Source organism: Rhinolophus sinicus, linkage group LG11, assembly GCF_036562045.2.
Source record: "Rhinolophus sinicus isolate RSC01 linkage group LG11, ASM3656204v1, whole genome shotgun sequence".
In the NCBI taxonomy this organism is placed as follows: domain Eukaryota; kingdom Metazoa; phylum Chordata; class Mammalia; order Chiroptera; family Rhinolophidae; genus Rhinolophus; species Rhinolophus sinicus.
The window spans coordinates 40,638,756-40,652,679 of record NC_133760.1 but is presented as its reverse complement, the minus strand read 5'-3'; the positions used below and the strand labels follow the sequence as shown (position 1 = coordinate 40,652,679).

The window sequence follows — 13,924 nt, the reverse complement described above, 5'->3', positions numbered from 1 at the left end:
GAATGTTCCCGTACCTCAGTTTCCTCGTTTGTGAAAGCTAATGGGGTTGTGGTGAAGATTAAGTGACCTAATACAAGGAGAGGGCTTGGCTGAGGGTCAGCGCATCAGAGAGCCGTCGGTGAGCTTGTGTTTGCCTGTTTCTTTGAGCATCTTCCCTCTTTTCCGTAGGACGGAGAGGTGGAAGGCCACCCTGTGTGGGCATTGATTTATTACTGCATGCGCTGTGGAGACCTGCTTGCCGCTTCACAGGTGGTCAACCGAGCCCAGCACCAGCTGGGAGAGTTTAAAACCTGGTTCCAGGAATACATGAACAGCAAGGACAGAAGGTATGTGCGGTGAAGGAGGTGGCACAGCCAGAAGCAGCCAGCTGCAATCAACAGGGTGGTCTCCGCTGGCATTGCTCTTTTCCCTGTACGCGGCTCTCGGAGTCTCTACTTGGGAAAAATTTAAGTTTAGAAAGCAAGTAAAACTCTCTGTAGGATAACAGGTGGAAACATGAAAAGAAGAGCCCCCTACTGACACCCGTGTCTAGACTTCCATGTGTCTGTGTTTGGGAATGTTCTGTCCTAGTATGTTATGGGCTGCAGTGAGAGCATGATTTGATTTACTCTGTAAACCCAGGCACATCAGGCTGCTTTGTGAAATGAAACTTGGTGGTATTACACTCACTTATTAACACTTAGTGCTTCTCTGGTTGGCCCAGGATTGTCGTCAGGCACGTCATGGCTCAAAGGCTAGAAGTAGAAGTGAGTTTAAATGTCCATACGTGTACGTAGAAGAAATGGCAGTGCTTATCCCGGTTACGCCTGTGGAAAACTGGGCATAATTTGTCAGGCGATGCGAATAATGCCATGTCCAGAGATTGTCTTCAGCCATAAACCCCTGTCTTGCTTGTCCCAGAGTTTAAAGTAGGGTTAATATCCTTGAGTTTCCCCAGAGGGACACCCTGAGGCAAGGATTTGAACACAAGTATTTATTTGGGAAGTGATCCCTTGTGGGTAAGGGAGTGGGAGGCCCAGGGAGGCTGAGACAATCAAGGGGACTCGTTCTTATCCGTCACTGCTTCAGGGCCGCTGGGGAGTGGGGTGGAGTATTAACTCCGCAGCATTTCTGACCTGCCCCGAAAGCCTCTGTTAGAGGAAGCTGACAGGCAGAGAGACGTCAGATGCTGGTGGTTGTGTCAGATCAAAGTGATGGCACCCAGGGCATATGGGCAGGACAGTGCCTGTCACCCTCGGTGAAGGAAGGCTTCATAACTCTGTGATGTCCTTGGGGCCTGGGTGCTTTCACGTGCCCTTAAGGATCTTTGGTGAGTCTAGTGTCTGTCTGTCCCCTTGTGTCTTTAGACTGTCCCCAGCTACAGAGAACAAGCTCCGGCTGCATTACCGCAGGGCCCTCAGGAACAACACGGACCCCTATAAGCGGGCCGTGTACTGTATCATTGGCAGATGCGATGTCGCCGACAACCAGAGCGAAGTGGCCGACAAAACTGAGGACTACCTGTGGCTAAAGGTAGGCCCCGCTCTTCTTGCCTGCACAGGCCTTTAGCCCCTTCCCTCTGCTGGCATTCCTCACACAGATTTTACCTCCTGGCTGTGTGATGGATGCCCAGGTGGTATTGGGCTAGTGGACTTCCTGTCTCCTAGCCCCACTGTTTTTGTTACGTGATTCCTGACCACCGGCCACAGCCAGTAGTGCACGCTGCTGAGCAGCTGCAGCGGCACGGCTGGCCCGGGACGTAGGGTGTGCCAGTGCACGTGTTTGCACCAATGCGCGTGTTTCTCTTGGGGGTTTAGTTGAACCAAGTGTGTTTTGATGACGACGGCACCAGCTCCCCACAAGACAGACTCACTCTCTCACAGTTCCAGAAGCAGTTGTTGGAAGACTACGGTAAGATATCCTGAACGTAACCACCTTTCCTCTCATCCACATCCGGTCACTACATACCTTTCCTTTGAGAAGATCCTTCATCTCTGAACTCTGTCTTTCCTTCAAAACACAAAACAACGATTTCAAATTTGCGTCGCAGCCATATGGCCTTAAGTAGTGTGTGTGACTTATGGTCATTACAGTGAACTTTTGGCTCTAGTTCCTTGAACTGCTCTGGTTGACACGTGCTCAGGGAGAGACCTAAAGAGGACTTGCCTGTTACTTCCTCGCAGATCTCTCAGTGACTGTGTCTGAGCACAAATGAGGGAGGAATAGCTCCCCACCCCCCATTATTTAAGAGTTCTGGGAAGAAAAGAAGATTCTAGCTAGTGGTCAGCAGTTGTTGAATTCAGGTATCTGTGAATCCGAGTGAACTGAAGCACCTTTGAATCTTCATTCTTCTCCTTACTGGGTGACTCTTAGGATAAAGTTGATGAACAGCCCCTTTCGTATTACGTGTTCAGCTCCTGAACTGTTTCTCTCCCACCTGATGCAGGGAGTTTGGGTTTTACAACAGGACCTCTGCTTGCCAGTTGTGTTGTGAGGTCCAGAGAAGGTCGGGGAACCAGGTTGGGGCTCCCGTGGTGGTTCACTGTGTCCAGGGCCCCCTTCATCCTGCCCAGCAAGTCCTTTAAGCACATGGGGCGTCTGCCTGGGTACGGGGCCACCAGTGGCCTGACTCCCTGAGTCGGCTTTCTTTCCTCCTCCGCCAGGCGAGTCCCACTTCACGGTGAACCAGCAGCCCTTCCTCTACTTCCAAGTGCTGTTCCTGACAGCGCAGTTCGAAGCTGCAATTGCCTTTCTCTTCCGCATGGAGCGGCTGCGCTGCCATACCGTCCACGTGGCCCTGGTGCTCTTTGAGCTGAAGCTGCTTTTAAAGTCCTCGGGACAGAGTGCTCAGCTCCGTGAGTATCTGCGATCAGTAGCATAGCCATAGCACGTCCCCCATTGGGCGGCAGTGGACTCCTGACTGCAGGGAACAAGGATTTGGGCGGATGGCCCATTCGTTTCAGAGCATTGTAGACAGTGCAGTACAGAGTGCGGGCTTTGCAGCCAGTCAGTCAGGCTGCCTGGAGGACGGTGCTGGAGACGCAGTCCCTAGAGTCGGGAGTCTGGTTCTCATTGGGGCTCTAACGTGAATCACTGGGACCCCACCCAGCCGTCCTCTGTGCAAAGCTGCCTGCAGTGGGAGTCCGAAGAGGGCGGAGGAATGGCTCGGGCTTCATTACTTAGTAGAGCAGCAGAATCACCCGAGAGCACATCCCATAAAGGTCCGTGGTCTGCGTCTTTTCATTCAAAGCCCTGCGTACTAGTAATTTACTACAGAATGCCGTTATGTCCACTCTACTTGGAAAGGAATTGAGGGCAGGGTGGTGAGGGCTTGGCCAAAGCCGAGGTCAGCAGACGAGTGTTGGCTGGGCTGCAGGAGAGGGTGCTGCTGGGTCCTTGGGCGCAGCCCCCATAGTTCCTGGTTGCCTGGGTCAGAGGGGCAGTCTGGTTGTGACCGTTGTGTCCCCCACGGTGCAGTCAGCCACGAGCCTGGCGACCCGCCCTGCCTGCGTCGGCTGAACTTTGTGAGGCTGCTGATGCTTTACACCCGGAAGTTTGAGTCCACGGACCCGCGGGAGGCCCTCCAGTACTTCTACTTCCTCAGGTAAGACGTGGTTTTCACCATTTGCTTCAGCTGCTTTTCACCTCTGCCATTCTGCGAATCACCATCAGAGCCCTCGAGTGCACGCAAGAAACCAGGTTGTTTTTGTCCCCTTGCAGGGACGAGAAGGACAGTCAAGGAGAAAACATGTTTCTGCGCTGCGTGAGTGAGCTCGTGATAGAAAGTCGGGAGGTACGTCCGTGTGCTTTCCTCCCCCCCCCGTGACTGTCAGTGTCCCTGTCCTCATGCTAATGTGATGCTGCACGCCACCTCTGTGCTGCCTCTGCTGGGCAGGGCCAGGGGACTGCGCGTTTTCTTTGGTTTCTGACACTGAAAATAATTGATTCAGTCTCACTCTTTTCTAGTTTGTGTAAGACTTCGCCCACCTTCCCTATCTTCTTCCCCTCTTTTGTCTCCAAAAAATTGTGGATGATGTGTGTATCTCTGTCCTGTAAATTGAGTAAACTTTTTTTGTCTCCACAGTTCGATATGATTCTTGGGAAACTAGAGAATGATGGAAGTAGAAAGGTGAGTTAAATGTACCTCTAGAGATATGTTAGTTTGCATTTGGGGATTTATAATTATCAAAAGAATACAGTTAGATTTTAAGATTCAAGGTACTACAGATGCAAATCTGAATGAAATTGCTTAGTTTGAAAAATGAATGAATGTTACAGGCCCCAAATGATGGCCTCGATTTTATACATATTTCTACTTCTCCTTAGAATATATAAATGTGTGATTAGGTAGTTTTTTTTTATATGTTCAGAGTACTCATCTGTTCACACCTGCCATTTTTTGAGTTGAGAAGTCTGCTTTTCTGTCATTCGTGGCCTAGGAAATGTGCAAGAAAATAGATCGCTGCCCCTACTCTCCCCACATGGAAAATTTAGAAATATGCTTGCCGTCTCTCAGAGGGTAGTTTCTGAAGGCTCTAAGGACCCTGGAGATGCAGCTGATCCCATGAGCCTTAGCGATTCCCCAAGCCCTATCATGCCCATTAGGTAGTAGGAGAAGGGGCAGAGGTCCTGGCATTGAGACTGTCCTGACCCCACTCAGACACTCTTCCTGTGACTGTGGGAAAGTCACCTGCCTCTCCCAGGGACTCACTTTCCTCACTTGTAAAAATGGTGGCTTGGACCCAGCGATCTAGATAGAGGTGAGCTCACAGTGTTCACACCATCCAGCTCAGAAGTGAGGCCAGTGACGGTGCTGATGCCGGTGGCCGTGGTCATTGAGCAGTGACACTTGCCCGCCACTGTGCCGAATGCATTTCTTATTTAATCACCAGAATTACCCCACAAGGTGGGAACCATTATTATCTGTGTTTTCCAAGTGAGGAAGTGGAGACAAGAGGTTAATTATCTTCCTCAAGATCACACAGCCAGTTAGAGGGGGAGTGGAATTTGAACCCAGTCCTTGACACCAGAGCCCACGCTCTTCACTGATCTGTGCTGCCTGTGGGATGGCAGGAGCAAGTCACCCTGACTTGGCCCAGCACCAATGGAGAATCACGACAGCCCATCAGACATGACGCGACCCGCCCTAGCTCTTCTGTGGCTCCTAAGGCCTCTCTCATACTCTCCTGACCATTTGAGTGATGATGGTGTTTGTTAAAAAATATTCTGACACCACTTGCCATATATATTTTAAGCACTGAGTTTCTTTTGCCATCTGTCTTAGAAAGCAAATCTAAAATCTTTCAGATATTTTCTCTGAGTCTCCTGATTTTTTTCCTCTAGTGCCTATTCATCAGCAAAGTTAAAATCATTGATGATTTTATCTACTGTGTTTCCCCACAATTAAGACCTAGCCGGACATTCAGCGCTAATGCGTCTTTTGGAGCAAACATTAATATAAGACCCGGTCTTAAATTAATGTTTGCTCCAAAAGACGCATTAGAGCTCATTGTCCGGCTAGGTCTTATTTTTGGGGAAACATGGTACTCTCTGGGTCATTTTAGAAAATTAGAAAGCACAGAGTCTTATTGCTGACTCCTCTGTGCTGCCTGTGCATCTGCCACTTCACATGTAGTTTTCTTTGTCCTTTTCATATGTTTAATAAGCCTGTATCTTCAAGAAAGCCAGAACCTAGCTGATGAAATATATGCATTGTCCAGGGCAAGCATTTTCAGTTAACGTAGTTTTCGGATCCCAGTTGCTCCTCTGCCTTTAAAATAACAGCTTTGTGTACCCATCTCTCTCCCTCTCCCTCCATAATTTGTCTTGTCAGCCTGGAGTCATAGATAAGTTTACTAGTGATACAAAGCCTATTATCAACAAAGTTGCTTCTGTCGCCGAAAATAAAGGACTATTTGAGGAAGCAGCAAAGCTTTACGACCTTGCCAAGGTAAAATGTGCCCTTTTCCTTCTTCTGCACTTCATAGATCTGTCGGCCTTTTGCCATTAAACACACACATTCCAATGACGCCATTGTTGTACCACTCCTGCTGCTGAGGCATTTTCCCCTGGTGCTTAGGCAGTTAATGGTCCAGTCAGGGTGAAATTCCCATTTTCTAGAATTATTTCTGTTCATAAGGTATTTCTGGCCAAACAGGAGTGACATATTGAAAGGATATGCTGGAGGCACTGACTGAGCTGTAGTCTCACTTGGCAACAGAATAAGTGTCCGTCACATTTTGATGGCGCAGCTGCTGGTGAAAATGTCTTCATGCTTACCCTCCGGGCATCCACAGACACACTGCTGATCAGAGCGTGTTAGGGAATTGTACGACAGCTGAGGCATTTGGAGGGAACTGGAATAATATTTCTACATAAAGACATACGACTACTGATGGCTATGTGGCCTAAAAGAGATTACATTCTTTCCTTTTATCAACTGAGAAAAGTGCACCAAAAGAGGGTTATAACTCTTTTTTTTATATAATTGAACAGTGTTTTGATTGAGGTCTTATTAAGATGTAGAAAAATGTATAAATATTGAGTGTACAGCTTGATGAGTTTTCCATAGGAATATACCAGTGTAAGCAGTACCCAGATCAAGATACAGAACATTTCCATCCTTCACCCCAGAAAGTTCCCTCTTTTGTGTCGGCTATTTAGTTTGTCCTTTTATTGATTATGTAATGCCTTAATTTTTAAAAAATTGAATAGAATGCTGACAAAGTGCTGGAGCTGATGAACAAACTGCTCAGCCCAGTGGTCCCTCAGATCAGCGCCCCGCAATCCAACAAGGAGCGGCTGAAGAGCATGGCGCTGTCCATCGCGGAACGGTAAGGCCGGCCACCAGTGCCCATCCGGCATTACTAGCCAGAGTGGCCCTCCTGGCTCACCGCCCCAGCAGCGCCGTCAGAGAGTCTCCCCATCATGACCAGCACTTGGAACTGTCAGACTTAACAAATTTTTGCCAAAAATACGGGTTTGAAAGGGTATCTCAGCGCTTTTATCCTGCGCATTAGTTTAATCCTAGGTATTATATTCATCTCTGTTCTGTTATCAGCCATCCCAAAGGCATGTGGGAACAAAGCTAGTGATGGACAGATGGGCGAATTCCTAGAGGGGTGGTGCCCAGTGTGTCAGAATCCACCCTCCCCCCAGTGAGTTACCTGAGCGATCAGTCTTGAATCAGTGTAACTCCCAGGCGGAGGCGACAGTCATTGCTTTTGGGCCCTCTACAGACACTCCTCAGAAAGTGACCCAGGGAAAACCGAGTTGGAGATGCTTTCCTGGGGCAGCGCAGAGCATTCTTGGCAAATGAGATCTCTCCCTTTAGCAAACAGTTCCCAGTCATGGCCTCGGGGTTTTGGGGCCACAAGTCCTCCCATTCGTCCTGGAGATTTGGATGCTGAGATGGTGGGCTGAGGCTAGAGAACCATGCTCCATGGAAAATAGTATAGGAATACTATCAAATCCACTGTCAAACGCTTGGCCATTTCACAAGAAACATTATTTTCCACTCCTTAATTCACCTCATCGAGAGGGTTCAAGAGGTTTTGGCATTTTTCAAAGGCTAGCCTAAAGTTACAGATTGCACAGAAATTCATAATACACCCGTGACCCCATCCCTTTTTTTTGTCTTTCAGGTATAGGGCTCAGGGAATCAGTGCAAATAAATTTGTGGACTCTACATTCTATCTTCTCTTGGACTTGATTACCTTTTTTGATGAATATCACAGTGGTCATATTGACAGAGCCTTTGATGTAAGTGTCAGGAGCCGTGTTTCAAGTGCCGGTTAATGTCTGCCCTTGGAAATTCATTTAAAACAAAGGAAGCGTCACCAATGTACCTGTTAAGTGAAGAAGTACAAGTGTTATCCTGGAAGCTTAAAGGGGGTTTCTGCATTGCTCTTTTTTCCTTTTTCTTTTTTCTATTCTTTTCCCCTTTAGTCTGAAAACAGATTTCTCAAAGTAGTTTGAAATCTCTGAATTTTAAAATGGCCTCAGTAAAATAAGGATAGGAATTAAATTAGTCAGCAAGTTAGAGCCTTTGTGTGTATGAGGGGAGTAGCGTTTTCTGTTAAGAAGCCCTTTATGACGTGTTAGGTACTGACTTGGTGTTTAAGGAGATAAAATGACAGTGATGGTTGTATCATATGGGGCTGGTGGGGTTTTGTTTTAAACAGATAATTGATCGCTTGAAGCTGGTGCCCCTGAATCAGGAAAGTGTGGAAGAGAGAGTGGCTGCCTTCAGAAATTTCAGTGATGAAGTAAGTCCTTTTCTTCCTGAGTTATGGAATTCCTTTTTCCCCACTTCTGCCGAAAGCTTTTGTTTTAATGTAGCTAGTAACTTAAGAGTCCAATACAGTAACCATCAGACTGAGTTTTGTAAGTTAAGTCCAGTTTCCGGTATCCTGGGCTGGTTTTCTGTGAGTACACATATCTCCATCAGATTATTGTCCCAGTTCCTGACTCAGAAAATATAGTCAGTTTAGTGATCAGACGTGTTCTTTACAGCAGGTTTCTGATCGATCCTGTGATCTTCCGTAAGCAATTCCACTGGGTGCATAAAACATGCATCATTATTCACTTCCTTCCTTTCCCCTCTGAACCGCTTGTTCTTGAGAAGCAGGTGCAGTGACCATGGACTCAGTGATCAGCCTTTGAGCCCAGTGCGGGGTTTCTAGCGCGTTGCCACCATTTAGACCAAGGTGCTCAGCTGGGCTGTACGCTGGACTTGCTGCTAGGAGAGCTTTAAAAATATCTTCCAGGCCCTACCCCCAGAAACGCTGGTTTCTCTCAGGCTGCAGCCGGGACCTCTCCCAGTCTTTCCTACCTATATGGAACTGGGGTAAACTGTTCTCTAGGACCCCAGACACTCAGGGCCAGCTGCCTGTTCTGAGATGTCACTATCAGTGTTTTTGTTTTTGTTTTTTCAATTACAGTTGACTCAGTATTTTATATTAGTTTCAGGTGTACAGCATAGTGGTTAGACATTTATATAATTTACGAAGTGATCCCAGATAAGTCTAGTACCCACCTAGCACCATACATAGAGGAGTGTTTCGATTTAAAACTGTTACTCAGTAAGCAAATACCTTTTATAAAAACATGTTTCTGTTTTAGAGGAAGGAGGAAGGCCAGCTTCTGCACATGGGATGGGGCAGCTGCCGACTGGTACATGCAGTTCCCGTCTTATCCCTTGCCAGCCTTCCCGTCATGCCTCTGTCGAGTCTACCCCAGCCACTTGTTATTTCCTTGTTTCTCGCCTTTCTTTGGAAACATTGTTCACAGCATCATGGACTGAAATGGTGCGCCAGGGCCTGTCTGTGTAGATGCCCCCAAGGGCTCCGGTACGGCTCTGAGGGTTCAATGGAGACAGTCTGGGTGGGTCTGAGACAGAGGGGAGTATCCTACCCACTGACATTCAGAACCAGACTGTTTTTGGCACTCGCTCTGCTGGCCAGTACCGGCCTCCATACTGGTCAGATGGGTGCTTGCGGCTCGCTGCCCCTGCTTGGGGGGAATGGCATCAGGAAGGGAGCAGAAGGGTGACCCGCCTGCTCGGCGGAGCAGCCTTGCCTGGGCTTTGCCCTCACACTTGCCGTTTCAGTGCCACCAGCTCCGTTTTGGTGGCTATGCAGCCGTGGGGATGTGGTGTGACCGGGACACCGGGCCTACCTGGAGGTCCCGCTCCTCTCGTCGGCCCCAGAACTTGGTTCCTTTCCCTCACTTCACACGTTTCTCTGCAGATCAGGCACAACCTCTCAGAAGTGCTTCTCGCCACCATGAACATCTTGTTCACACAGTTTAAGAGGCTCAAGGGGACGAGTCCCTCCTCGGCATCCAGGCCCCAGCGAGTCATCGAGGACCGTGACTCTGTAAGATCCCAGCGTCAGCCAGAACCATCGCTGAGAACCACCTTTCTGGTTTGCCTTCCATTGCACCTCACGAGACCACTGCTCATGACCCCAAACTGCTCTTTTCCCTTACTACCTGGCAGCTGTGTCAGGAGGCTCCCAGAAGAAATCAAACATTAATGGAATTGCTGTTCTCAAGCTAAAAAAAAAAAAAAAGCCAAGTCTGCGAATGTTCATTAAAAATCAAGCAGAATGTTCATTTTAAAAAATCAAGCAGAATGTTCATTTATAGTGATTCCACAAGAATTTTCTGCTCATTTTAAAATAGATGGTTATTTTGCAAGTCTCAGATCAGCACTTTCATCAAAACCACACTTACTTTGGGGCAACGCATTAATTTGATGCAAACCCTTGTTTTGTTCTCATCTGAACTCGGTGAGCCCAAAGAGGTACCTAGGGCAGTCGTTATGCCCATTTTACAGCAGAGGAAACTGAGGCCTAGAGTCAGGAAGCTTTAGTGGGCCCTTCCCATGGTAGACGAAGGGGCCCCATCTGGAAGCCAAGTGAGTTTGGCACCTGGGCCACTGCCCTTTCCGCTCGCTACCTGTTGCCTCCCCCATTGCACAGGTCAAGCAGAATCTAGGTCGATAGACTTCTGGGACTCACTCAGCATGTGTTGTCCAGCTGGTTTGACAAGAGGGACCATGAAAACTTAGTGCAAAATTACCTTTCCCTTAGCTTTTCCACCTGTTTGATAGGCTCTCAGTATGGCATGTGACAAAACATAACTGATTTGGGCAGTCAAGAAACAAGCCTTGAAAAACCCTATCTTCAGCCTCCCAGGATGTCTGTGGGCTCTCTCTGCTGTGACTCCCACAGACGCTGTTGTTGACAGACCTGCCCTGTGAGTGGGGGTGGAAGTTTCAGTTCTGACAGCATAGCTAGCAGTGCTCGGGGGTGGTTCACTGATGTGGCAGGCCCATCGTGTGTGCACCAGAGGCAGCTGCTGGTCTGCCGTCTGCTCTTGGACAGGCAAGAGCCCAAACAGCGTCAAAAAAGTGTCAGGAGATGTGCCAGAGGTGCGCTCCTGTGCTTGGGCCTTGGCACCAGTCGGTGTGCCATGTGCCTGATGAAAGAAACGTGGTGCAGGGCTGTTGTGAGGGCCAGGACTGAAGTGGCGGGGTTTTCTGGTCCCTGGTGAGCTGCTGCCAGGTCAGAGGAGGCCTTGCCCACAGAGAGTGGAGCTGGTGGCCTGGCAGGCCCATTTTCCCCACCGGAAGGGAGCTATCTGGAGACCATCTGAGCTCAGAGTCTGTGTGTTTTAATCTCTTTTTTAGACAGTTTTTACATGTCATAAATAAAGCCATTCTTCTGTCTTCCTCTGGCCCATCGCTCTTCTTTTTTATGAGAGGTAGGGATGGGTAGGGTCCAGGAGAGACTTACATGTACGAGCAACCTGCCCAAGAAGTGGCTTCATGGGCTGCAGTGCTCCCAGGAAGGGCATGGGGCCCTTTACCTAACACCCCGAGAGCTCATTGAAAGTGGCTTCAAATCAGGGATGAGAGCCCGTGCACTTTTTGCACTTCGAAAGAAAAACGAATGGGTACTCTCATCATAGGTAAGAATTTTTTTTGGTTTGGACATTAGTTAGGATATACACATGCCAATTTATTTCACATATCAGCTAAAAAGCACTTACCTTTCAGTTTTCTTCTTGAATGGGCTTAAGCCTAGTAAGTGACCCTTGAGTTGTCCTTAAAAGTCTATTACTGGTCGAAAAGATGTTTGCAGACTCTCCCTTTCTATTCTAGATGCAGTTTCCTTTCTTGCTGTTATAATCATCCAACATATTTCACTTTGGAGCAACATGAGGCTGTTGCTTTATTCTTTGTTCCAAAGTTTCTTTATTCTTTATTCAGTAATTTATCCTTTTTTTTTCCCCCTGTTTTTAGAAATACCTGAGTTAAAATCCTTTTCCTTCCTGGACCAATCCAGGAATCCCATAATTTCGTTGCCTGGGAAATGAGGGCCACGCACTTCTGTTAGGAAGGAAGAAATGGAAGAAGCGCAAGGACAGAAAAGGGAAGAAGCAGGAGAGGCAGAGAGGTGGAATGGGACTACTCAGTTACAGCCATTGTCTCTGGTTTTGCAGCTGCTCCCTGGGAGCCCCAGAAACTCAGATCCCCAAGGAAGCTGGGGAACAGAAACCAGCTAGGGGAGAGAGCGCAGCTCTCAGCTAGGGGAAGTAGAGCGAGCAGTCTGAAGCCCAAGGCCCTATCAGAAGCTGGTCTGCTGTGTCGGGCGAGGCGGCTTGCCTGGCAAACCCGTCTGTCTTGGCTTAGTAAAAGGGCTTTGGAACTGAGGCCCCAGTAGACAGGCTTTGCTAGTTGTGCACCATGCTGGGTACAGTGGCTGTCGTCCACCCCCCAGAAATCTGCCCCGACACCGAGGGGTAGAAAATGGCAGACCCTGGTGGTGGTTCCCGGCACAGTGCCCTGACTTGAAAGTTCACTGCTTTTCTTCTCTTCTTCCCCTTTCTCTCAGCAACTCCGCAGTCAAGCCCGAGCCCTGATTACCTTTGCTGGGATGATACCCTACCGGACGTCCGGGGACACCAATGCAAGGCTGGTGCAGATGGAGGTCCTCATGAATTAAGTGCAAAGCTTTGCGGGGCTTCTGGGACTGCTCTGTCAGTACCTCGGGCGCGTGGGCCTGCCGGGGTGGTTTCTGGTTTTGTTTCTGTTGTGTTTCGTTTTGTTTTGTTTTTTTGTATTATGTATTTTTGTCAACACCAATAAATTTATTTGATTTGTATTTCTTTTCACATTCTTTTCTTTTTCTTTTTTTTCCTTTGAAATTTTGTTTAAATTTTTATTTGTGTGGGAGGAAATGTCTTCACCAGTGCTTGGGCCAGAAAATGATAGGCTTATATAGGCGTCTGTGGTTTGGTTCAAGTTGACCTTAAACGATTAAAAGTCCACCCAAAAAGAGCAAGGAAATGAAGGCTTTGGGAGTTACTTTTATTCAGATACAATATTCCATGTAGCAGGGTCACGGTTCCTCTTTCACATTTTTATTTGAATGTGAAAGCCGACCTCAGCTGTGGGTGAGTTGAGGTTTGTGTGAAATATTAGGCGCTCCGTGTCCTCGCTTTTCTCTTGGGCGTGCCTTGGGGTCCAGGTGGTCCCAGGACCGTCCTCCAAATCATTTGCTGTGATTCCAGGATTGATTAGCTTGCTGTTCTGTGAAAATCCCACTGGAGATGAAAACAGGCTTAGAAAAAGATAGCCTTAGAAACGAAGGTTGTAGCTGTCTTGAGGAAGTGGAGACCTCACTGCTTCTCCCTCTGTAGCAGCCCCACTGAGACGTGAGCCCCTTTCCCTCCTCTCATGGGCAGTTCCTCTGTTTGCACAATGAAGCTGATTGGGGGGGCAAGTTCATGGGTCACATTCCCAGTGTCTGACACCATTGGGCAGCACTGTGGGGATACGATCCCTGAGCAGAGGTTGTCCCTCCTCACTGGCTCTGTTTCTCCTACCACCAGGCCCGAAGGCCTGGACTAAAGTGCTCTCCAATGAGGACGAGTGTTCGTTCCTCAATGGGCCAACTGGGGCTGCGAGCGGGTAGGCAGTGGTCGGCTCTGCTGGTTTTATGAACTGTGCCCGAGGTGGCCTCTCCCACAGGCTCCAGAGGTGCTCTTTGCTCCTAGTGAGAAATCGCTCTCTTGTCACAGGACACAGTGACCCATGCCATCCTCTGGTTGTGAGAATAATTGTTACCTTTTGGGAAAGAGCTAGTGTATCGATAATGGGCCCATCTGTTTATTCGCCGGATTCCATCTATCCAGGATGCCCCTGAGGGCCAGCAGGTGTGCTTCTGCCTTCCCCTCCAGCCCCAGCTGTTCACCTGGAGTTCTCACCTTCACCTGAGCTTTGCTAAGAAAGTCTCAGACGGTGAGCCCTGCAGGGGACTTGAGTGGGCCAATTGTGCCCTGTTTGCATGTACTGATTTATATTTTCAACAAATCAAATGATTTGCTTTAACAGTGCTCTAAAAACTCTACTCTGGACTTTTCATAAAGTGTGGCT

The 13,924-nt window shown here is 48.4% G+C and overlaps 1 protein-coding gene across 8 annotated transcripts in view; it reads left to right on the top strand.

The window, feature by feature from the left end:
• The window catches only part of NUP93 (nucleoporin 93), a 90,665-nt gene extending 78,015 nt beyond the window's left edge, over positions 1-12,650 (top strand). For 4 of the 8 annotated variants that reach the window (XM_019754041.2, XM_019754078.2, XM_019754085.2 and 1 more), the window contains 14 exons: positions 169-326; positions 1,347-1,512; positions 1,797-1,890; positions 2,643-2,834; positions 3,457-3,583; positions 3,700-3,772; positions 4,064-4,108; positions 5,813-5,929; positions 6,694-6,812; positions 7,623-7,740; positions 8,163-8,246; positions 9,103-9,153; positions 9,729-9,905; positions 12,381-12,650. In XM_019754041.2, the coding sequence (XP_019609600.2) occupies positions 169-326; positions 1,347-1,512; positions 1,797-1,890; positions 2,643-2,834; positions 3,457-3,583; positions 3,700-3,772; positions 4,064-4,108; positions 5,813-5,929; positions 6,694-6,812; positions 7,623-7,740; positions 8,163-8,246; positions 9,103-9,153; positions 9,729-9,905; positions 12,381-12,491 (1,632 nt within the window). In that variant the 3' untranslated portion in view covers positions 12,492-12,650. The remainder of the gene's footprint in view (positions 1-168; positions 327-1,346; positions 1,513-1,796; positions 1,891-2,642; positions 2,835-3,456; positions 3,584-3,699; positions 3,773-4,063; positions 4,109-5,812; positions 5,930-6,693; positions 6,813-7,622; positions 7,741-8,162; positions 8,247-9,102; positions 9,154-9,728; positions 9,906-12,380) is intronic. The other 4 variants (XM_019754052.2, XM_074314838.1, XM_019754069.2 and 1 more) reach the window with 3 other exon arrangements.
• Positions 12,651-13,924: the final 1,274 nt, after the last annotated feature.